This window comes from Curcuma longa, chromosome 11 (genome assembly GCF_044706935.1).
Source record: "Curcuma longa cultivar G26 ecotype Majalengka, Jawa Barat chromosome 11, ITB_CL_G26_1.1, whole genome shotgun sequence".
Classification (NCBI taxonomy): Eukaryota; Viridiplantae; Streptophyta; class Magnoliopsida; order Zingiberales; family Zingiberaceae; genus Curcuma; species Curcuma longa.
Window position 1 is genome coordinate 31673676 of NC_133871.1, and position 24724 is coordinate 31698399.

Genomic DNA, 24724 nt, shown 5'->3' on the forward strand with positions numbered 1-24724 from the left:
GCTCTCTTCGACACTGTAATGCCAAGCTCAACAGTAGGTGGTTCCTTCAATGTTTAGTGTAGTCACAGAACACTTCAATGCACAACCTTGAGTCTTAGCTCGAAAGCATGCATTATTATGATCTTCTGATGTAGTTTACGCAACAGGAACATATCAAACACAGCTAATTCTTTACACATGGCAAGGCTGGTCCTAAAACTTGCAACTTCTTAATCTCCCACTCTCTTGAATCAAGAGTGGTCCTCATTGTCATCTTTCCTCTTTACAAATCGGCCCTGCAACAGTAGTGGAAATAAGAGTCAGTCTACTTGTTTAAGTGCATAAGAGAGCTCAATTCAATCCAATATGTCAAAGTAGTTTGCCATTTAAGCATATGAAAAATGAACTTCACTTAAAGAGAGTCTGGTTTCCCCACTCTGTCCTTGAAGTCTAGTTGTTGGGGAATGGGGTGATAATTCTCTCAGAGTGTTCAGAGCCATGTTCTCAGTTGAATTATGATTCTTCTTTACAGTATAGAACAAAGAAAACCATAGTTTATACCTCTCGCAACATCCAAATTTAAATGATTCAGATCAAATTATGAAGTAAGTTCACTCATTTCTTTTTATTATACCTTGATCCGCGGGCGCTTCTCTGCGTTCATCTTCCTGACCTCGTATCGGATCCTCTTGGCGAACAGCCGGTTGCCCCTTTTCTCCTTGTATCTGTTCACCCTCGCTTCCCTACTTATTACCTCCTTCTTCACCGGTTCTTCACAGCCATTCTCATCACGCTCCGCCTCCGGCACCTTCCATGGGCTCGCACCACCTCCTTGCGACACCTCGACCAGCACCTACAAGCTCAGTCCACGGTTCTTATGTTATATTCGTAAGTGTGCGCCAACTGTTTGCGGTTTTGTCTCTGAGGGATTTTCATGTAGGAAGAAAGGAGTATGATGTACTCACGGGTAGGGATGGCAACGGGTTCGGGGTGCGCGGGGAAGCCTTCTCCATCCCCGTCTCCGAAATCCAAACCCATATACCATCCCCGTCTCCATCCCGTCGGGTATCATAATTTAAATACCATCCCCATCCCCGTCGGATTTCGGGTATCCAACGGGTTTCGGAGATCCCCGCGGATTCAGGGGTTGGTTTTCCCCACGGATATTTTCATGGGTATCCCCATACCCATACCCATCCCCATCCCCGTCTTATTTTTTTAAATATTAATTTAAATATATATATAAAATCCTTACAAAATAACATTATAAAACCAAATATTAAACTCTAAAATAAAATATTATCTTTAAGACAACATCCAACAAATGCATAATAGATACAATAAATTTCTTCCATTCTTCAATTTTTCAAAATTTTGACACCACTTATCCTACAAAAGAAAAAAAATAAAAAGAGTTAACTATAAGATGGGTCGAGTTCGGGGATGGGGACGGGGAATATTTGGAATCCCCGACCCATCACTGTTTTCCGAGATTCGGGGATTCCCCATCCCCATCTCCGCTTTCTCGGATTCGGAGATTCCCCTGTCAAAATGGATTCGGGAAATCGATTTTCCATCGGGTCCGATCTAATTGCCATCCCTACTCACGGGGAAGACGGAGGAGCGAAAGGGTGTGCAAATCTGGTGATGGAGGTCTGGGACAACTTGGGACCCTTCGCCGTCGGTGTAGAGCGGGCCCCGGTCCGACCACGCCGCCAGGATCTCCTCGTAGTCGAGCTTGAGCGCCAGGAATCGTGGCGCCGTGGCGCCCTGCCACAGATCCACTCGGCCGGCGACGGCGCCGGTGCTCGCCACCTCCTCGTCCGACGAGGAGGCGCGCCAGTACGCCCACCGCTCCCGACCCCGGAGCGCTCGCCTCGCGAGCCCGTCCGCATCGCCGCCGCCATCAGCCTCCCAGTTCATCGACTGCGAATCGAGCGACGGCGACGAAGAAGATGCGCCACTGCTGCCGCCGCCGAGGATGGCAGCGAGGGTAGGATTCGTGCCCCCGCCGCGGTCGTCGAGGAGGCAGGCAACGGAGGTGTCGCGGTCGAAGTGATCCGGGTGAAGCGGGAAGAGGTCGAGCTGTTGTCCGCCACCTATCCCTTCACCTTCGGCCACCGAGGCGGAGGAGGACATGTCGGTGGGATCCGGCGGAGTAAGCGGCGGCGGAGGAGGAGCGAGGTGGCGGCGGAGACTGACGTACCTGGGTTTGCGCGCCTTGGATCGCAATCGCCGCATGCTGCTCAATTCGATTTCTCGCTTACTATTTTAATACCATAAACTGATTGAAGAAACAAACACTGTGTATTTTTTAACTTGATCGTGAATTTGAATAGCTCGAAGAATCTTAAATTAGTAGGGAGATTTGAATATGTTTATCGGACATTGGAGCTTGAAGTTTCAAAATTTGTTGGCAATATAGTCTTATATTGTTTTTTTTATTATTATGATCTATCTTTAACGAAAAAAGATTAGACCAAGGTAGATATAATTTATAGACCAAGCTAAGAGGATCATATCGCGAGTCAAATCTTATCCATTGGCAAACCGAGTCACAATCAAACACTAAATTGAATCGGATTGAAAGGGTTATACATTTTATCCATGAAGAAATCACTGGGATAGGAGCGCCGAAATCACACCATCCTGTTCAACACGAGAAAATAGAGCTTGATATTTACATTATGGTAATAGTCCACTTGATTAGCAAATATACAGTATGCAATTTCTTTATACCTGGCAATTCTTAAGTTTACATGAAGCATATGCAACTTCTGCTGCCTCTGTACATGAACTGAAGACCAGCATCTCATGTTTAAAGTTTGGACACAGTGCAGAATCTCTTTTATCTCAAGTTTAAAGTTTGGATTCCAAAGTCCTCTTTATGCCATATCATTTTGCCAACCAACTAAAACCACGACTCGACCACAAACACATTTCAGAATCTGAGTTTAATTCAAATGTATCAGTTGTGCAACAAAATCAAATTTCGAGGGGGCAAAATAACAATTTCAAAACTACAAGAAAACGAGGAAATTTCATTGGGCAAACTGAAATTTTCCCTATCATAAATCTATCAAAAATTAATGTATGCTAAAAAACCAAAGAGAAATTCTAACCCAAACAAAAGACGCAGAGGTCCCAACAAAGCCATTACAGGTACTCCCCTAGCAGGAAACAAATCGGATTCCAAACACAGCTACTACAACTTAAAGCAATAACACGAGCACATAACAGAAATCTGCATGAACAGGAATCCACAAGCTACCTCTTTTCCAACAAGTAGGCAGGTAAGTAACTAGTAGCTGCATTGTGTTAAAAAGTGGGGAGAAGCCAACCATGCTGTCTGGCGTGCTCCAGGTAGAATTGGAACTTTATCTGTGCGTTAGGAATATCAAGAGCTATATCGTCAAGCCCCTCCTTGACCCTTGAGAACCCTTTTGTCATTTGGTAGATGGTGATCAGCCCTTCACTGAAACATACCTGCAGTAAATCCAATAACCTGTCATTCTTCTTTTCCATGGCCATAACCAATGCTTTCTTTACAACTTCATGAATGAAGAAAGGCATTGCCAGATCACGGATACATTGACAGGCTTCTCCTATATCGCCTCCACTCTCATACTCTTCCAGAAGCTTTATTATCTTGTCCTTTGCATCCTCTACCGCCCAACCAGTGCCACCTCCCCAGCATCTCAGAAGTCTCTCACCAGCATGTCGAGCAGAAACAAGCGAGCGAGCCATCCAGACAGTTTCCCTCCCCCTGCAATTTTTTGGAAGCTTACTATTGATCTCCTCCAAGTTGAGTGGTGCTAAGACATCGTCAATCACAGCCCTGGCTAAGAATAGAGCTAGCTCATTTGAAGCGTCCAAAATGTCCAATGCCGTGTCCTCAGCTGATTTAAGCAGCATTATGAACCCATTTACAACGTCATCTCTTGAAATTATTTCCATGCTAAGTGCTGAGAGAAGAACAGATGCCATCTCCTTCTCCCTTTTCTTACGGTCCATAGCGAGAGTTATCAGTTTCTTGATAAAAATAGGATTGTATTCTGGAGCAGCTAAGTCTTCAAGACTTCTAATAAGCTCTGGTATGTCATCAGAGAGAAAATATTCACGGATTATATCGACAACAGCTTCTTTATACTTTCTTGACTTATCATAACCTTCATCCCTCTTCTCATCATCTGTGCCACTTGACTTGCAGAACGATGGGTCAAGCCATCTGTCAGAAATTGCTTTGTTTACTATATTTTCAAAGAACACTTTTGCAGCAGGAACATCTAGAGATAGATCATCGAGGCTCTCAGAGACCCGAGAGAACCCCTTGGCCATCTGACTAGGACTTATTAGGAATTCTTCTGATGCTTTTTTTAAAAGCTTTAGGATGAGAGGCTCTGCTGTCTGGATTTCCACAGCAAGGATTAGAGCACGTTTCACTACCTCATGATGGAAGAATGAGACGCCCAATTCTCTAATGCACCTGCAAGCCTCTGCTGTGTCTCCATTCTCTACATATTCCCTTAACAATACTGCAATCTTCTTTTTGACCTCTTCAACAGTAATATAGGTGGTGCCACCCCATTTTTGTTCAACAAACTCTGCATGGTGGGGAGCTGAGAGATAACTTTTTTCAGCAGTTTGAATAACACAAAGGCTTTTAGAAGATTCAGGAAGCATTTTCTTTGCTCTAGTGAGAAATGCAGGAGGTAGAATTTCATCAACAACGGCACGGGCTAGAAATAAAGCCAGCACATCAACCGCATCAAGTATGTCAAGTGTCAAATCATCAACAGACTCAAGTAGCATGAAAAAACCATGGCTGATTTGAGCTGAACTTATCACATTGGCATACAAAGCAGATAACAGAACAGACGCCATCTCTTTCTCTTTGTCATGCCTGTCCATTGCCATGGAAACGAGTTTCTTAACAAATAAGTGATGATGCTCATCAGAATCAAGGTCCCTAAGTTCTGTTGTAGCTAATTCTACATCACCAGTGCTGAAGTACTCTTCAATGATTGTTACTATAGATTTCTTATAGTCATGTACAGGGTTTAAAACAGTGGCACCCTGTAGCTGATATGGCTCCTGAAATTGTATCAAATAATTAACCACCAACGTAAGAAGTATAAATGAACATAAAAATCATACAATACAGTATAAACAAAAGCATTCCCTAAACGTCTTTACATCAGTATATATTGACATAAGTAGAGAATGAATAAAAAAAACCATTACCTCACCACTGTCATAATTAGGATCGTTCGGGTCAATGTATGAATCAGGCCCAGAATCCAAGAGCTGGCCCCAGGTCCCTTTGCCACCAGCACCATCTGAGGATAACCCACATACAAATGTTCCAATTTCTAAGAACAAATAATAGGAAGAATGACAAAATTCTGCTTGTCATAAATAAAACAGCAGAAAAATCAACAAACTGTAGGAATGATTCATATCAAAAAACATAATAGGGATATCACATCATTTTTGTAAACTAAAATTGCTATAAATTAGACATCTTCTAATAGATTAATAAAGTAATAACAGTAAACAATAGTAAGCATCTAACTTACTAGTCATATATATAATGCATATGAACCTACAGATAAATTTAAACGCCAAATTATCGTTTCTGTTCTTATGGATATGGAAGGCATTTACAAAACATATGAACAATCTTCAAAGGTAATTGGACATAAAACATGAGCAATCTTCGAAGGTAATTGGACATAAAACATGAGCAATCTTCAAAGGTAATTGGACATATATCTATGATGACAATTTTTCAGCGTGTAGACTCTAATTTGACTGGTGAATGATGAGCACTAACAAGGTAATTGGATGTTTGCTATGACAAGAACTTATCATATTGTAAAACTGCAATTTCAAGGGCCAAAAGGGGAATGCTAATGGCACATTCCTCAGGAGAAATTATAATAAAATATTGATTGCTCAAATAATATCTACTACCATAGTTAGATTTGATTTAGAGCCAATACAATATGTATATATGCACAGCGCACACACATGCACATATTGCTATCTTAGAGATCAAGTCCATTGACCAAAAGTAGTTCTGGACCTTCTAGCAACGATTATTAGGCACTTAAAATTTTTTAAAAAGCATGTGCAAACGGTGTGTTAGCAATCTAATTGGATTGTGCAAACATGGCATGTGGATGCTTATGCAACTCATTTTTAAAAACATAAAAGGGCAGCCTAGTGCACAAAGGTCCCGCCAATGCGGGATCTCCGAGAATAGTCTATTATAACTGTTTTCAAGACTCGAACTCGTGACTTCTAGGTAACACGACAGCAACTTTACTGTTGCACCAAGTCTTCCCTTCATTTTTAAAAACATTAAAAAAAAATATTCACGTTGATAAAAATACAATGTATAGCAAGCAATATTATCAAGCTGTCCGATCATAATTTCATATAGAAAACATGTTAACCATACAAAGTACAATACATAATATATAACAAGGTAACATTGATCAATATTGTAGAGCATACCATATGCATAAGTGCAAGATGCATGTAATTGAATAAATTGCAAAAAATGTAATTAAATTAGTGAATACAAGTTACATCACACACACACACACACACAAAAGAATCAACTTATAAAAATGTTCTACAATTACAAAAACTAATCCTCCATGGAGAAGAAAGTAAAATATCATGAAGGTCCTTATCATAGAGAAGGGACTATGGCAAGTAATAATTGAGAGTTTTATTTGATTTAGTTCAATCAAAAAAGATTTGAATACACAATTACGATGCTTTGGTTGTCTATGTCACAGTCTAAAATAATGTTCCATGCTAGTCGGCACAAATGAAGCATACTGTTCAGCTTATGTTCGATCAAAAAAGATTTGAATAAATCACAATTACGATGTTTTGGTTGCCTATATCACTCTAAAATAATGTTCCATGCTGGTCGGCACAAACAAAGCATGTTGTTCAGCTTGTGTTCAATCAAAAAAGATTTGAATAAATCACAATTACGATGTTTTGGTTGCCTATATCACAGTCTAAAATAATGTTTCATGTTGGTTGGCACAAACAAAGCATATTGTTCAGCTTGTGTTCAATCAAAAATGATTTGAATAAATCACAATTACGATGTTTTGGTTGCCTATATCACAGTCTAAAATAATGTTCCATGCTGGTCAGCGCAAACGAAGCATATTGTTCCTCAGCCAAGCTGATCAAGGTTATGACTGAGTTTTCCAACGAAATTGGCTAGTGTTTTCTGAGCTTTATAACTATGTTCAGTAACTAGAACAAAGAGTTGGAACTAAGGATTGAAATCTTGAGCCATTTCGCTCGATACCGGCAAAATTTTTCATTCTGTTAGCAGACCGACACCGGCCAGGATACTGTCCAGAGGCGTCGCCCAGTCCGGCAACTTCTCCGGAGGTGTCGCGCGGCCCCAAATCGCAGTCACGCGGAATCCAAAATTTTGTTTTAAAACTTAGATTTTAATAATAACGTAGATTAATAATTTAATTAACTCTTAGCTATAGTTGCGATAATTTAAATAGGCTTAATTAAAACTTCATAAAATTATCCTATTATTTTTTAAAAAATATTTTATTTTTTATTTTTAAATATTTAGATTAAATTTTTTAATTTTAGTTAATATATTTTACATTTAAAAAAACTGACACTATATCGGCACGGCACGGTACGGTACGGCACGATATGGTACGAAACTGTATCGTTCCGGTTCGAGACTGAAATCTCGACATGGCTCGATATTTTAAACCTTGGTTGGGACACAATTCTCAACCCAATGGAATATTTAACAAAGATTGGGAGATGAGCAGGGTTGTTTCTAACCTTGTTGTCAAGTAAAATGGACATGTCAGACTCAATTTTGATCTAGCTCGATTTGCAAAACTGTTATCTGCCTTTTTTCACATTGAAAAGTACATGATTGAAATGTGATCTAAAAGTTGTGTCTAATAAAATTAGTAATTGCTTTTGAGAACCAATACAAGCGGCATGAAACCATTTTTGGCCAAAACCTATAGAAGAACTAGCCAGCCTGGTGCTTTTAGATGGTTTGAGATGGGAAATTGGATCAATAATAATCTTAATCCATGTTGAAATGGATTTGATGATTTTCTTTATATTTTCTGAGTGAATCAGATGTTTTTCAGTTATATAACAGCTATCATCAAAAGTATAGCACTTGATCAACTGTAGAAGAAAACATAACGACATATTTTGCACTAAATATATGTAGAAATTAATATGTTCCTGAAATACAGTAGAACAACAAAAAATTCAGTTATTATAGATGAATACAAATATATTTTACATGGAAACGGCAATGTCAACAACTAACTTCTTAGACAAGTTTGATGATTAGCTCAAAATTATAAATAAGAAGCCTAGAAGTCATTTAGAAATTCTTTGGAGAAAAAACACAGCCTATAGACTTGTACTAAAAGATGTCCTACCAATTCATAAACATGCTTGAAAGGACACCCAAGTTTTGTAAGGGATATGATTGTCAAGTTCTAGTTCACTGTATGGAATGTTAAATTGAATTGACAAAATGATGAGTACAGAACGATGTAAATATGTGGAGTATACCAGAGCTGAAGAATTGAAGGATGGATGCTTAAAGATTTGAATAATGCCTACGCCATAAGATGAGAGTAAATTTTCTATTATGTTGACAGCAACTCAGTAAAACTTATAACTCATTCTTTAGGGGATATGACAAGTAGTCTTTTGTATGATTCCCAGCTGAACATTTTGAATTTGGGAGAATGTCTAAGCACCCTCTATAATATGGGATGGAGAATATAGATGTCAAACACAGACAATCAGACTACACCATTAATTTTGAGATAGCAAAAAAATAGAACAAGTTACTTGTATTATTAATGATGTAAACTTTCCAATGAATCAAGACAAAGTACATTAGACCTTAGAGGTACCTAATACTCAGACTCAAGTTAATAAGAATTTAATGGGGGATAAAATGTGTTTAAAATGATTGCCATTGATGCATGCCTACATGGTTGCAGGTTCTTTTTTATTCCTATCCTTGAAGGATAACGAAAATAGTCTTATGTTATAGCACTAAAGAACCAAAGGTAATAAAAGGGTAGTAGAATGAAGGAAATCATAACATAGCAAAGATAGGCATTGCAGCAATAGGACAGTGGATTTACAATTCATTTAGTTGATTTAACCAAGAGTCATATTTTCAATAACTTCTGAACGTTTATATATTGATTAGATTAAATTAATATTGACTTCAATATCTCACAGTCCTTCAAATGAAAACATAGAATATATGCCTGTTAATCAAATGTTATACATGGTTCTATATCACAAGCCTAAACCCTAAACCCAGATAACGCAACACCATGTATTCATCAACTCAGGGGTAGATTTGGTCAATATCCCATACTATCATCCTCACAATTTTGTTCGATGGTGAAATTTAACTTTTAAGGCAAGGAGCTTCCCAAAAGGAAAATTCCACAAAATCACCCATCCCAAATTGCTCCACATGGATTATGCTTAACTATGAAGTTTTTATAGAAAACTAATCGTACCAAAAGGCATCTCATTATTTAGAGCACATACTTAATCTATTTATAACCTAGTCAAATTTCTTCATTCAAAAGTTTGCCAAGAGCCACACCTTGTTTGGGCTTTATGCCCCAGCAATCACTCCCCTCCCTCTCATTAGACAGTTGCAACAGGCCCACCAGCTTCTGTTTGGTTCATCCTCAAACTACACACCTGTAGAGCGGTCCTGCTCAAGGTATTGTCTACTTTAGGTGATATCTCATACCATTAGCCTCGTAGTATTATCCCACAATGAAATTTTACTTCAAAATGAGAAGCTTCCCGTAAGTTACTAATCCTGAATTGCTCCACATGAAGCATGCTTAACTATGAAGTTGTTACCCAACCAATTCCGCCCGAAGGTGCCTCATTATTTAGAATATATACTTAATCTATTTAAACATTTTACACTTGTGGCTCAGTCATATTTTCCATCTTTGTTTTGTTCAATACGTCCCTATCCTCTACATCTTAGATGCCTACCAGGAGTTGCACCTTATCCAATCTCTTTGCTCCAGAGATCACTCTTCATCCTTATCAGACCATGTCACAAAATATGAGAATGTAACAATTATTCCTTAAGCATTTTATACTACTTTAAGGTGCCCTATAAGACTATGTTGTTGATAGGAAGTAGTCTACTGCTACAAAGAATTTATTACTTGACCATTAGATACTACTTTAATGTGCCCTGTACGACTAAGTTCCTGATAGGAAGTAGCCTACCGCTACAAAGATAGAATTGTACAATTGTTTGGATATGTGTCTTATAAATGTTGAAATCTTCATCGATCTAGTGTATACTGTCCTCGAGTGTTGAACTTATATTATGGATATCTTCTGGTAATTTTTAGATTGAAGGAGAGTTAATGCAACCCTTATAAGTTGAAAATGATGTGATTCTCAGCCTTCACTTGCTCGGTTCTCTCTTCTTTGAGTTGGTTGTTCCAAAGTTCAACTCTCGTGAGTTTTAGAACAACCATGTACCAGTGTCACCAAAAACTACCACCAAACATTTGCAATGGTCTTTGAATAACTGAGCTAATACTCGCATGAGGTCGCAGATATATAAATAATGCATGAAATATGATGTATTTTGTATTTTGCACCACCTATTTCTCAATTTATTGACCTACTTCACCACCAAAAATATTTCAAGTAAAGATCAGGCAATATAACCAGATTTCGCGCAAAAATATGAACAACACATGTCTTTCAGTGAATCAGAAATTAAACTATATACCTCAATCATCCGCCCAACCTCAGACATTAAGTGACAGCAATCGAAATTGTATTACTAGCAATTTCAAGTTTCAGATCTTGTCCATCTCCCTCGAGCCTAATCCAAAATTAACAGCCAACAAAGTGAGAGCAAAGACAGAATATCATCACTCACCCTTCTTCACTCGCACAAGCTTCCCCGAATGCGTCCGCCGCACAAGACGCGCGCCGGCGACCGGACTCCTGCCACCGCCTCCGCCCTTGCCCTTTGCGTGGAGCTCGTGGATCCCCGTCTGGCTGGTCGATCTGGGCGACGAGGAGAGCAACTCCGCGTTCTGCGCCGCTATCCTCAGCGTCTCCCTCTGCTCCTCCGTCAAGAACCCCTCATTCTTTGGCGACGCCATCTCCTCTCCCCGATGGTTCAGCCAACCTAGGCATCCAAAAAACAGACAATCCTCCTCCTCGAACCCAACAATAACCAGGGGAAGAAAACGAACCGAGAACGTGATCGAGAGGAGACCTCGATGGAGAGGGGAGAGGGGCCGAAGGGGATCGAAAGCCCTAACAACTCGTCAAACAATCCGCGAAGAGGAATCGGAAAAGGAAGAGGAGGAGGAGGAGGAGGAGGAGATCGGGAGCGAGGAGAGGAGGTATGTATAGGGGCGACGGTCTCGGTTTCCAGTACATGCCGAGAGACAGAAAGGGCGCATATCTCTATCCAGTTTACACGTAGCACATTCCGTTTCCCAGTAGCTTCTCCAGCCGTTAACGCCACACGCCGTAAGTTAACCCATGGTGTACCCACTATGTAGAATGATTTATACATTTATACATAGTGGGTCCACGATGACCCATCACGTACCCATTATCTATACATAGTGGCACTCGCCGTAAGTTAACCGATCGTTAACACATCGCCACGGCCTTGTAACACGTGTGCACCTGTAATCAAGATCATCCATTTATACACCTGTAATCAAATTATTATTTTAAAGTTCTTTTTGCTACTAAATATTATAATATTGATGAAAAAAATAATAAAACGCCTCTTTAATATTTTTTTTCAATATAAGACAATAATGAAAATGACAATTTACGCCTTGTAGATTCACAAAGTGGCCTAGTTATTTCCCTTTTTTCAAGGAGATTTGTGGTTTAAATTTGATTAAAAAAATTAATGTTATTTTTTATAAGCTTTGCTTCCTTGATGATGTTTCTATAGAAAAAAAAAATAAAGGAAAATATTTAAGGTTTTTTATTAGACAATTAAAAGTATAGAATTATTGGGAATAAAAGAAATTGAGAGACACCATTAAAATGTTTTTGTTTTGAGGGAACCAGTCCCCGAGGCAATGGTGCAATGGTAGGACATCCGGATTGTAACTCAGGGACCTACAGTTCGATCCCTAGCTACGACGTATTTGCAGAAATTTTCCTCCAAATGGAGAACGCAATCAAAGGATACTGGGCATCTAGATTGGCCGTCGTATGCGCTTCCCGATTTACTCTAGTGGTCGGTGGAAAACTTTCGTGGGAGACGATCACCCTAGAGATGTGGCTACTAGGATTATCATTTTTTTTGTTTTGAGGGAACCAAATGATTAGCTAGAAATTGATGATGCAATAAATGTGATATGATTATTTATCATATCTTATATGCTATTAAATGTGATAAGTTAATCATTAAATTAAATAGTTATATTTAAGTACAGCGCAACAAATATTATGAATAATATTTTTAAAAAAAATTATGAATCATATTTATTAATAAAACTTTGATTCAGCTTATAAATAAATAAATAAATTATCAAAATAAATAATTAAATTTATAAATATTAGACTCGCCGACCAATTAAATAAGTTTAAAAAAGTAAAAATTTGAATCAATTTAACAAGGTCGAATTTGGGCCATGTTTCCAGCCCAGTTAGGCCCAACACTAGTACACAGGGAGTTGGGAAAGGACATAAATGACAATTTACACTTTAGGTTTGAAATTCCTTTAGCAATTGACCAAAGCGCACTTAAAATTGTGATATTCTTGCACTTAATTTTTAGATTTCTCAAATTGCTTACTTATTTTCCATTTTACTCCTTCCATCAACTATTGATTTCAAAAAACAACCCCTTATATGGTATGATATTGATTTTCAAAAAATAATACTACAATGATATTGATTTTCAAAGAATAGTACTAATATGGTACTATTGATTTTCTTTGAATGCGGCACCATAATGATTGGCAGGAGTAAGGGTATCAATTCGGATGGGTCGAATGGATTTAGATTGAATTGAAACAAAAAATATTATTAAAAAATCTCAATTCGAATTCAAAATCAATCTGAAATTCTAAATCTTAACCTGAACCCATATAATCTGTCTAACCTGCCTAATTCGAAAGATTTTTTTTTGATATTTTCTCCAATAATTTTATATTTCTATTTCAATATTTTATCATTTTCATAAAATATTACATAAAATATCTTAATTTTTAAAATAAAATTTAATTTAACTTATAAAAAAAATCCCTAAATCCTAAATTCTAATCAATCCGGATCAACCCAAGCCAACCTGAATCTACCTGATTTTAAATCAATCCAAATTTCCAATCTGAATATGAACCTGAACCCAAAAAATCTCAATCCTAATCTGATTTTTTCTGATTAGGTCAGGTCGGATTGACGGATCGGATCAATTTTGACACCATTAGGGTAAAATGGAAAATAAATGTGTTCTTTGAAAATTCTAAAAGTTAGGTACATATAGTTTAGAGCTACCTTTAAATGCACCCTTTGATCAATTGCTAAAATTCCTTTAATTTATCTTGGTTCAAATTTGATTTGAAAAAAAAAAAAATAAAATTGATGGAAACATAGATAGGCATCTGTATAGAAAATGGGGGGATGGACATAGCTGAGTTGATTACGGAGGATTGATGAATTGCAAGGGGAACATGATCATATGGATCACATGGTGATGGAGCTCAAAGCCATTAATGAATACCTCAAACACTCCAATTAAAAGAACCGCAAATTGATTGGCCTCTCTCCCTCTCTCTCACACACACACACATACATTGCATGAATCTTTAATTACTTCTTGGTCTATATCTACTCACATGGAACATGAATAAGTTGGTGTGCTAGCTAGCTATACTATGATATCTAAGCACATATTTAATTTTCTGAAATCTCAAAGTGATTTTCATGCTTATTGCTAAGTTCTCCAACTTCGCGACTTCAACTACATTTGGTTCCAATGCTTAAAGGAATGCACACACAAGATCATGCCTCCTACTCCTTGTGTTTGCCCATATTCTTAGCTTCATCTAGCTAGTTTGGTATCTTTGTTCTTCTATCCCCATATGTTTTAGAGAAATCCTTTATTAAAAAATATTTTCTTATTCTAAAAAAAAACACCTACAAATGCTATTAAATGTTGAACCTATTGATTTCCTTCCATCTTGTCTAACATGTATCACCATTATGTATATTAAATCTATTGGGCACTCACATGAATCTCAATAATTAAAACAAATTATGTTTTTTTATATATCAACCATTAAAGCTGCAACTATGGTGGCACATTCAGTGCCATGCCTTGTTAGGAAGGATGACCCAATTTGGCACCAAATGTTGCCTAATCCATAATTCTTCCATGTGACACATCCAGTTAATTACAAGCTGCCCACCCCTTTTAATTAATCCATAAATTTAATTGCAAGAATCCCACACTTCATGTGATGGATTCTAAAAAGAAGGATGCCCAAACACTTGTGAAGGAAATGGGGATTAATGGGGCCACTAGTCACCGCTTCATTCCTCGTGTCGTTTGCTCTCAATTAGCTAATTAAAAAAAAAGTTCGGTGTATGAAATTTTCATCAATGCAAGATTTCATGAAAGGATTGAATCATATTGAATCTATTATATGCAATCTTATTTTTTTATTTTGTAATAAGCTATTTGTGTAACTCGAATTTGTGATCCTCACAGTCGTCACATGTAGGGATGATAATTTCTTCCGAACTCAATGGAAGATCTGATAGCTGACTTGAATGGAGGAGGGTATAGAGAGGTATTTTGGACCCGATTAAATAATCGAGTATGAGGACTTTCGGATTCGAATATGGAGATGGGTTTGGTAAAATCACTCACACACATATAGTCTTGATATGCTAGGTGCCTATATGTGTGCACAGCGTCCACGACAGATATTCCGGATGTTCGAAATAAGAACAATGTCATTTTATAATTTTTTTTTAAAATTATGGTTTGGTCATTTAGGATTTTGCTTTTAGAGTTTAAGAATTGAGTTATAGTATTAAGTATAAAAAAAATTAAAACAAAAAAATTTAGTTATTCACGAGTTGTGCGGGATAAGGAGTGTGGGATAACAACCCGATACACCTCGTGAACACTTATTTTTTTTATTTTAATTTTTTTGCTCACTATAGGTGTGCAATATATAAATCTTCAGAGCATAACATATAGTGAAATGTTATCATGTACACCCATTCGTGAGTAACTCGAGGTGAACACATAATGTACTTTTTTGTAATTTATTTTAATTTAATTTTAAAAAAAATTTTAGAGTTTAGTATTTAAATTAAAGATAAGTGAAAATTATCCTGTACACCCAAAAAACCAAGTGCTCATAATGTTAATTTTTTGAAAAAATTATTTATATATATATATTTCATGCTTAATTAAAATAAAAATAAATAAATCTAATCTTCTCCCTCTTATTCTCAATTTTTTATCTCATAGTAGTCTGTAGATGTTTATTCTATTTTTATTGAATTATATTTTTTAGATATGATATTAATTTTTGTTGAATGATAATAGTCAGATGAAATTGAGAAAATTATTAATATAAAGGATATCTGATCCTCAGATTTGTATAAAGATGAGAATGAATATCCAATCCCCTAATGAGTATGCGGGTGGAGATGAAAGTTGAATACCCGATATTTTAGATGAGGATGATTATAATAAACAAAAATGAGGATAGAGATCGAATATGAAATTAACTTAAATCTAATCTACTGTTAATTATTTATGTCATATGATAATAATTTTATTATTATGGCAAGACTCCCTTTCTCAATATCATCATATACATTTTCAAAAAAAATATGATTTTCTTATTTAAGAAACTCGTATATCAAATCTCAAATTCCAATTAATGTTAGAGGGATTTTGTGAATTTGAGAAGTACATTCTTAGTACATTTCAATGCTAATAGAAATCAAATAAAAATTGAATCAAGTGTAAACTAGGTTAGTTAGGATAGATAAGAGCTTACTAACCACAATTAATGAACTATGCTTTACTAAATTCTTTGCTGAAATCAACTAAAAAAGGAAAGGAAATCAAGCTAAGTTTTGAACTATCATATCAATATTATTATTTTTTTCAAATGCATAATGTTTCAAAATAATTTGTTGGCATCTTGCTTTCGAGAATTGACATAACATCTCCCCTAATATTGTTATTAAATCACCAAAGTATAAAAAACAATATTTATCTTAAAGGGTCAATTTAATTAATTATGTAATCTTGTTTAACCTAACTAATCTCCCACAGCCACAAACAAAGGGCGCCTTTATGGAGGACACATGTACTTGTTCGGATCACGGACCCCACCGCCACAATGAGCGGCCGAGATTCAGCGTCCATGTTTTCACGGCCAACAAAATCTGATCACACTCAGATACAAACCCGCCTCGCAATTGGTTCAGTTTCCCGGGCCGCCTTTGCTCTGGAATCACGATGCGGGTAATCTCGATGGTAGAGCGAAAATATGTAAGCACTGCGAGCCGTCGGATCGAACCCCGTAGTCGTCCGGCGAAATCCGCGCGTCGATGTCGACGAAAGAGAACGATCCCCGCCAAAACAGGCGACGAGGTGGAAGCCACGTGGCGGATAGAGCAATTTGAAGGAACTGATGGCAGCCGACAGCGTAATCTCCGGGTCTTCGTTCCCAGTTGAATAGAGGTGAATTTCCAATTTTACCCATGCTTTTCAGCTAAATATATGTAATACCATATTAAATCACTTGTTATTATAACAACCTCAAGTGGCATTTTCGTGCGGAGAAAACGACGAGTAGGTCGGCAAGTTCAGTAGTGGGAGACATATGGAGGTAATAAATGATGAAATCCAACCGACAATTGCAAATTGCGCTTTGAAATTGGCTCATCCATACGATCCTGACCGTTAGTTTCCCAGGTCCCCACATCAATCATTGATATACTGAGCAAGTCGACGGTCAGGATGAATCAAAATGAGACACGTCCTATTTCTACTCACCCACCACGTGGCGTGTATCGTGTAGACCGACGAGGCCCATCTTTTCACCTAATGGAAGCGCAGGTAAGAAACAGGTAGAACGTGTCGACGTCGACAAGAATTGTAGTGTTGTGGTGAAGAGATCTGATGGGGATTTAATTTAGTTAAGTGATTAGTAATTTTTTAATCCATAAATAGATTCTATTAGCACTGTTAATCAATGGCGATAAGTTTATCAACTATATATTAGAGAGAGAGAGGCGAAATGGGGAATGGTTGATGGAATCTCTCTCGCTTTGTGCTCACTCTTCTCTGAATCGCTCGCTTCTCCCTCCTCCTCGCGAAGAGCGCCTGCCCCTTCCCTAACGAGGGAGGTGGAGGAGATGAGATCCCGATCATGTCATTCAATGCGTGACATTCATCTGAATCGACTGTTTCGGCGCTGGTGATTGGGACATTCGGCTTTTGTTGGTAGGTCTTGGATTGACAAGCCGAAAATTTTTCTTTATGAGATTTCGAGTTTGGCGTTCTTTCTCTCGACGATTCCTCTGGTTCTGGAGGGTGGGAGGACCTGAGCCCTCCTGTCCGTGTTTCTCGTACTGAAAAAAATATATCTTTTTTTTTTTTTGGATCTGAGATGATGCCTTTTGTATTTGCAGTTATATGATATAAAAGGTGCTCTTTCTTAACCCAAAAAAATTGTGGAAGCTGGTTTTGACGGGATTAAAATTTTAGTTTGGGTGAGGGGTTTGATTTTGTTGTTCTTATTGTTGCTTTCGGTTTCCTCAACGCAGTTGATTCATCTCTTCGGTGAGAGTGATGGATGCGGCTGAGGTGGAAGGGCGTATATTCATTGCCGGTGATCCAAAGGTATTGCTGCTAATCCGTTCCAACAGAAATGAGATTCCAAAGAGCATGGGCTTAAAAAAAAGGAATAACATCGTGAATACTAGTCTCTCTTGACTGGTTTAGCTTTGAGGTTTCTTGAAAAAAAAATGGTTTTTCTCCATTGCAAGATCACCCCGAATAAAGGTTTTGAAAAGCCTGCCTTAACAATGCAGCCATTGCTATTTGTTGTGTCCATAGCTTCATTAAACTAAGTGTTGTGTTCTGGCAGGCTTCGGGTTCAAATTCCACATATGACATCTAGTTATGCAATGTTAATGTTTCGACCTAAAATAGTTAATAACTCTTGTAAAGAATACTGTGATGAAATCGAAAGAGAGCGCCACAAAGTGTTTAATATCTCAAAAAGAATGATCAACTTTGAGAAAATGTTTTGATGTATAGTACGATTGGAATATGAAACTAAATCTATTTATTTGTATGAACAGGTACATGGGGGAATGTTTAGGCTGCTTCATGCATTTGTTAGCAGGGTAATGGAGATCTTTCCATTTATAGAAGCTGCAAGACCCAGAAGTAAGTCTGGCATACAGGCACTGTGTTCGTTGCATATTGCTCTTGACAAAGCCAAAAGCCTTCTTCAGCATTGCTCAGACTGTAGTAAGCTTTACCTGGTAATTTTCTTTTCCACACTTGTTTCCCAAACAAATTGAATTCAAATCACACACAATGTTATGAACTTAAATTGTTTGTAAACTTCCTATTATAAGCAAAAAAAAAAAAAAGAAGAAAATGTTTAGTTTATCTTGGCTTGAATTGATCTGAATATGGTTGCTTAGATATGTACTCGAATCAACAGTCCTTGAAGAATTTTCGTTTTTTTTTGTAACAAGTGGGTATACATCTCTGATTCTCTTCATTTACTTATTAATTTAAGTAACAATAATTGGATCAATTGCGTACCGATTATAGGTTGCATATTTTGAGCTCTGATTCTTACACGCTGCTTATATGTTTTGTTCTAATCAATTACTTTGATCTGATAAAATGAATGTTCTTCTGCAATCCTTCTACCTTGTACATGCTCTGTTTAAGGTTGCTCAAAATGAGCTTTTTCTGCCTGTCACATAGCTACTTTCTATAAAATCAAAACAGAATTGCTATCATGGGCATCTCTCTGGATATGCATTATCTTCATGAAGTACTACATTGTGGATGTACATTATATCAGGTTAATAAGCTAGCTTTTGTTTGGTGATGTTGTTAATTGTTTTGACACATGTGTTGATTCCACAGGCAATTACTGGAGAATCAATTCTAGTAAAGTTTGAAAAGGCCAAATGTGCTCTTGGAGAAAGTCTTAGACGAGTTGAAGAAATTGTGCCAGAACCTATTAACTGTCAGGTATGCACCCACCATGTTTGCACACTTTATAAATTGTTTTTCTCATTGTCAAAATATCAACATCATTGAGCCAAACCATGTTAGCCCGAACTATTTCATTTGTTATCATTGTCAAAGTATTAATATATAGCTACATGCATAAGTTCTCTTTGGTCATGTTTCCTACGAGGGAAGCAAAGTATCATAGAGAAGTGAATGAGGGGAGAGAAATATAGAGGGAGAGAAGAAGGAAATCAATCCCTCATCTGTGCTTCCTGGAGGGATCTAAACTCATGGTTTTTTTGTTCATTTTGTTATCTTGGAGGGGAAAGAAGAAGGAATAATTTTGTGAAATTATTTTTTCTAAAAAATATTATCAGATAAACAAAAAATATTTTAATTTTGATTTTTTTCTGTATAAAATTAGCAACATTTTGCCCAGTTGGGGCTTTCAAAACTGGGAAAAATGTTTCCCTGCTTCTTTCCCTTGCTCCATTTTGTTTAGAAACAACAGAGGAAATTTTTGTCCCATCCTTATCTTTTGTACTCTCCATCTTTCCTTTCGTCATCTCTTTAATGCTTTGTAGCCATATGCTATAAGTGAAATGACTTTTTATGCTAGATCTGCCTTGCTTTCTATTGCAACAATAAAAAGGGATTTTAAGTTCAACTTGTAGAGAGTCACTTTGAAAACAATCCTGAACTTTAGATTTTTAAATAGAAGCCTCTGAAATTTGATGTCATCTATACAACTCTTTTCTGAAAAAAAAATCCTATACGGTTCAGTTTGAGCTGCAGATTCTGAAGAAATAATTCATACTACAATAGAGAATATTGTATACTTTAAAATAATTTCAGTTCAGATATTTTTATAATATTCTAAAATAGGTTGGAAAATAATTAGATCACTTCCATCATCTTCTGGATTTTAAGAATTAATGGTTGTTCTATTCTCTTGCCTTCATTCCCTCTATGCTTATGTGGTGTCATGTCCCTTTATCAATTGCTGGCATTTCTCTTTTCTGTTTTTTTTTGTTGTCCATTTTCGTTCTCAATGTAAGACATGTACAGTTCATTGAATATTAGAATTTGAAGTTCACTTGCTAACAAAAAGATTGCATGTCCATATCTACATGCACATAAAGAAATAGGCAATATTGTTCTACGTGCTGCATTTGATCTTTTTGACTATTATCATGTTTTTGATTAGTTACCTATCATAGGCCATGAATAATTCTCCTGAGCAGTGGAACATATCAATATCAGCCCAACACTTGCAAAATCAGAGAATTATTCAATTTAAGTATTTTGTTTGCCTATGGTAAATTTTTTGTCTAAAGGTTGTATTGTTTTCCCCTTTCCATGCCAGATCATGGAAATTGTTGGGGGGCTGGAGGAAACTGTGTTTGAGCTGGACCAGTCAGAGAAGCAGGCAGGTGATCAAGTCATATCATTGCTTCAGAAAGACAGTAAATTTAAGAGCAATTCAAGCGATAGTGAAGAGCTTGAAGTTTTCCACCAAGCTGCTTTAAGGCTAGGGATTACTTCTTCTCGAGCAGCATTGACCGAAAGGAGATCTCTAAAAAAACTTTTGGAAAGAGCTCGTGTTCAGGATGACAAACGGAAGGAATCTATTGTATCTTACTTATATCATCTCATGAGAAAGTATTCAAATATTTTCAGAAGTGAGTTTGCTGATGATACTGACTCTCAGGAATCAACTCCACACTCCCCTTCCATACTGGGATTTGAAGAGGTGTCTAGTCCACATCGGAACAGCTACACATTTGATAGGAGCAGTCAGACGTTTGATAGACAGCTATCTAAGTTACGTTCTTTCAATTTCAAACAAAATGGAAAGTCTGGAAATATGCCAATCCCTCCTGAAGAATTCATATGCCCCATTTCCTTGCAGCTCATGTTTGATCCTGTCATTATTTCATCTGGACAGACCTATGAGCGTATTTGCATTGAGAAATGGTTCAATGATGGTCACAGTACCTGTCCGAAAACGCAGCAGCAGCTATCTCATTTATGTTTAACGCCAAACTATTGTGTTAAAGGTTTGATTGCAAGTTGGTGTGAGCAGAATGGATTTCCCATTCCTAATGGTCCCCCTGAGTCCTTGGATTTGAACTATTGGAGGTTGTCTCTCTCTCAATGTGAAGCTATGGATTCAAGTTCCTTTGTTGGTTCAAATTCTTGTAAATCGAAAAGTGTTAGTGTTTCTGATTGTGATGGCAGTAGCATCCCAGAGGAGACCAAGGAGAATGATTCTGAAATTTTAAACAACTATTATCAGGACCATGGAGCAGATGAGTTTGACAAATACCGAAGGATACTAGCTGCACTTGGTGAGACTAAAAGTGCACAGAAGCAATTTAGAGTGGTGGAGCAGATAAGGTATTTGCTGAAGGAGGATGCAGAAGCTAGGATCTTCATGGGTGCTAATGGAGCTGTGGAGCCACTCATTCTGTTTCTGAGAACGTCCATATACAATGGTGATCAAAAGGCTCAAGAAGCTGGTGCCATGGCCCTTTTCAACCTCGCAGTCAACAGCAATAGGTACAAAAGTCTAATGCTTATTTGGTTGTTCCTTGATATAACTAGCATGTTATGATATGTTTTTTTCCTGCTATTCTAGTTATAGCTGCTTCCATATGACATTATCTACCAGTATTTTTCTGGATTTTAGTAGCATGTTCATTGCAACCTTAATTTGCACCTTGGGTGTTGCACATATGCTCCTCATTATTTGTGGTCGCCTATTTTGGTTATTGGTTTCAAGCACTTACATACCTCCTCTCATATTAGGAACAAGGAAATGCTCATAGCAGCTGGCTTGATACCATTGCTAGTGCAAATGATCTCAAATTCTGGAATGTGTGAATGTGTAGCGGCTCTCTACCTCAATCTTTCATGTCTCAGCGAGGCCAAGCCCCTCATTTGCTCAAGCAAAGCTGTTCCATTCCTCATTCAGCTTTTACAAGATGATGGAAACCATGGGAGCACCTGCAAGCATGATGCGCTGTACACACTATACAATCTTTCCACACATCCACCCAACATCACTATCCTCATATCGTCAGGCATCACCACCAGTCTTCAGCCGCTCCTCGGACTGTCTTCTGCATCTGAAGGCATAATGTGGGCCGAGAAGGCCCTGGCAGTGTTGATAAATTTAGCATCAAGCCAGGCAGGAAGAAGAGAGATTGTTTCTGATCCAGGTATATTTTCAGCTCTTGCTGGAGTCTTGGACTTCGGTGAGCCCGCAGAACAAGAGCAGGCCTTGTCTTGCCTGTTGATCCTGTGCAGCGACGATGAGAAATGCAGTCAAATGGTCTTGCAAGAAGGGGTGATACCATCCCTTGTTTCGATATCAGTGAATGGAACAGCAAAAGGCAGGGAGAAATCTGAGAAGTTATTGAAGCTCTTCAGAGACCAGCGGCAGCAAGAGCCACCGACCCTGAAGCAGCAACAGCAGCCGATCGACAGCAACGGTGGTCTTCAAGTGACTGTAGAAACCAAGAAGTTCTGTAAATCAAGATCAAAGAAGCTCGGAAGGACACTGAGTTCGATCTGGAAGAAGAAGAATTTCTCGATATATCAATGCTAGATCTTGGTCATCCTCAATCATGTAAATTTCTATCAGCATTCTCTTTTTTTTTCTTTTTCAATCAAGGGGAATTGGCATTTTCCCTTTCTGTTGGTTTAATTGCTGTAATTAAGGGATATTGTTTATCCTTTTGCAGGACCTTGATTGATTTGTGGTCCTGTATTTTTGGGGGTTCTAGTTGTTTACGATCATCTGATCAGGTGGGTACCCTGTACTTGGTCAATACAGACTTTATGTAGTGCATGATCTTTTGCTATTGATATCTGCCATGTTGATACTGTTACTTCTTATGCTATTTATCCTGTTGATACTGTTGATACTCGTTGCTTGATACTTTTCTGTTGACCTTTATGATGATTAGATATTATTCTATCTCTGTTCACATGTTGGATACATAGTTGTTATCTTATACCTTTGTTGATTGACACATGCTGAATTGACCTTAGATTGACCATGATCTATGATGACCTCAGTTGATTCCTGTTGTACATGCTGATTTATAGTAGTTATTACATGTTGGGATGATTATCATTACATCCATAATAGTTGTAGTTGTTGTTGTTGCTGGATCTTACCTGCACCGTGTTGTGGTGCCACATAGGTAAGAGGTTGCACTACAGTTGGGTGCGACCAGGACTGGCTACATGCCCTCCTGCCACACTGCCCCTCCCCACTTATCTATAGTGGTCAGTTGTTGGAGCTGGCAGTATGTCCTGTCTTGCCCCCAGTTCACTGAGCTCTGGGAGAGTGACTGGGACGACGAGTGCGGACAGTGACGGATATTTTGATTGTGTTGGTTGATGCATATTACATGCATTTGTTGGTAGGATTATTACCTAGCTTACTTTATCCATATGCTTGTGGATTGTTGCACTTGTTTGCTATGACTGTTGCACTTGTATGACATTACATACATGATACATGTAGATTTCTTTATTTGTTGCACAGTATGACCTATTCTTGATCACCATACTGATATACCATGATATACCCTGTTGTATAGTAGGATTTATTCCTATTCTGTTCTGTTGATATACCATGATTACTACCATGATTCATGTTATTTCCTGTTAGCTGTAGTTTATTTCCTACTCAGTCTATTCCTGCTCATTTCAGTTGATTCTTATATTATTCCTGCTGTTGTACCTTACATGCACTTCTTCCTGTACCCACTGAGCATCTAATGCTCACTACCCAGACCCTGGGGTTGTTATGTTTTCTCCCCAGGTAGCAGATAGGTACTTGGAGCTTGGAGTTTCAGCCGGCTGGTGCTATCTCATCTCACTTCAGAGGGTTATGTAGTGGTTGAGTATGGATTTTATATTTCATAGACATGGACTGTAGTTATGTGGATTTGTGTTTGTGGCATTCGTAGTTCGGATTTACGATGTTTGCTTTTCGTTTCGTCGATTTTGCAGGGAAGCGAGTGTGAGGAGATACAAGGAAAAGAGGGGCAACCGGCTGTTTGCCAAGAGGATCCGATACGAGGTCAGGAAGACGAACGCGGAGAAGCGCCCGCGGATCAAGGTAATATTTTATCACAAAGGATAACATCAATGATAAAAAAAGACTAAACTTCTTTTTTAGAAAATTTGATCAGTATCATTTAAATTTTCGATTTTTTGAGACTTAAACAATGGACTTCGTTGTCCTATAGCGTAAAGAGTCGTAATCCAAACTGAGCAAATGGAAATGAGATTTAGCTCAATACTCAGAGGATTGTTTTATATTCTATAGAAGTAGATAGAAGTTAAAAGACCCTCTGTTCTTTATGACACCAT

The 24724-nt window shown here is 37.8% G+C and overlaps 3 protein-coding genes across 4 annotated transcripts; 1 reads left to right on the forward strand and 2 right to left on the reverse strand.

The window, feature by feature from the left end:
* Positions 1 to 230: 230 nt before the first annotated feature.
* On the reverse strand, positions 231 to 2267 carry LOC141837585 (uncharacterized). The gene is made up of 3 exons (XM_074724967.1): positions 1588 to 2267; positions 614 to 832; positions 231 to 275 (listed from the first exon to the last, which is right to left on the reverse strand). Exons 1-3 carry the CDS (start codon positions 2218 to 2220, stop codon positions 231 to 233), a joined length of 897 nt encoding a protein of 298 aa, XP_074581068.1. The 5' UTR covers positions 2221 to 2267.
* An 806-nt stretch (positions 2268 to 3073) lies between these two features.
* On the reverse strand, positions 3074 to 11433 carry LOC141839134 (MA3 DOMAIN-CONTAINING TRANSLATION REGULATORY FACTOR 1-like). 2 transcript variants are annotated; one of them, XM_074726803.1, is made up of 4 exons: positions 11330 to 11433; positions 10985 to 11239; positions 5224 to 5318; positions 3074 to 5073 (listed from the first exon to the last, which is right to left on the reverse strand). In XM_074726803.1, the coding sequence occupies exons 2-4, from the start codon at positions 11211 to 11213 to the stop codon at positions 3298 to 3300; spliced, it is 2100 nt and encodes a 699-aa protein (XP_074582904.1). In that variant the 5' UTR covers positions 11214 to 11239; positions 11330 to 11433; the 3' UTR covers positions 3074 to 3297. The 2 variants fall into 2 exon arrangements, with proteins under 2 accessions (XP_074582904.1, XP_074582905.1); XM_074726804.1 differs by having other exon boundaries at positions 11307 to 11403.
* A 5901-nt stretch (positions 11434 to 17334) lies between these two features.
* Positions 17335 to 23024, forward strand: LOC141841958 (U-box domain-containing protein 45-like). Its single transcript, XM_074730162.1, has 6 exons — positions 17335 to 17569; positions 17893 to 17968; positions 18433 to 18618; positions 19241 to 19348; positions 20697 to 21892; positions 22142 to 23024. The coding sequence occupies exons 2-6, from the start codon at positions 17918 to 17920 to the stop codon at positions 22941 to 22943; spliced, it is 2343 nt and encodes a 780-aa protein (XP_074586263.1). The 5' UTR covers positions 17335 to 17569; positions 17893 to 17917; the 3' UTR covers positions 22944 to 23024.
* Positions 23025 to 24724: the final 1700 nt, after the last annotated feature.

Bases quoted from the DNA above. Each gene is read 5' to 3' on its own strand.
- LOC141837585 (XM_074724967.1), bottom strand. From the start codon at position 2,220: ATGCGGCGATTGCGATCCAAGGCGCGCAAACCCAGGTACGTCAGTCTC. The intron at 833-1,587 runs GTGAGTAGGGAT...CTGAGCTTGTAG, and splicing joins TTCGCTCCTCCGTCTTCCCC to GTGCTGGTCGAGGTGTCGCA. The intron at 276-613 runs GTATAATAAAAA...CTACTGTTGCAG, and splicing joins AGAAGCGCCCGCGGATCAAG to GGCCGATTTGTAAAGAGGAA.
- LOC141839134 (XM_074726803.1), bottom strand. From the start codon at position 11,213: ATGGCGTCGCCAAAGAATGAGGGGTTCTTGACGGAGGAGCAGAGGGAG. The intron at 5,319-10,984 runs GTGAGTGATGAT...GGTTATCCTCAG, and splicing joins GCTTGTGCGAGTGAAGAAGG to ATGGTGCTGGTGGCAAAGGG. The intron at 5,074-5,223 runs GTAATGGTTTTT...ATACAATTTCAG, and splicing joins CTAATTATGACAGTGGTGAG to GAGCCATATCAGCTACAGGG.
- LOC141841958 (XM_074730162.1), top strand. From the start codon at position 17,918: ATGGATGCGGCTGAGGTGGAAGGGCGTATATTCATTGCCGGTGATCCA. The intron at 18,619-19,240 runs GTAATTTTCTTT...TTGATTCCACAG, and splicing joins ACTGTAGTAAGCTTTACCTG to GCAATTACTGGAGAATCAAT. The intron at 19,349-20,696 runs GTATGCACCCAC...TTTCCATGCCAG, and splicing joins CAGAACCTATTAACTGTCAG to ATCATGGAAATTGTTGGGGG.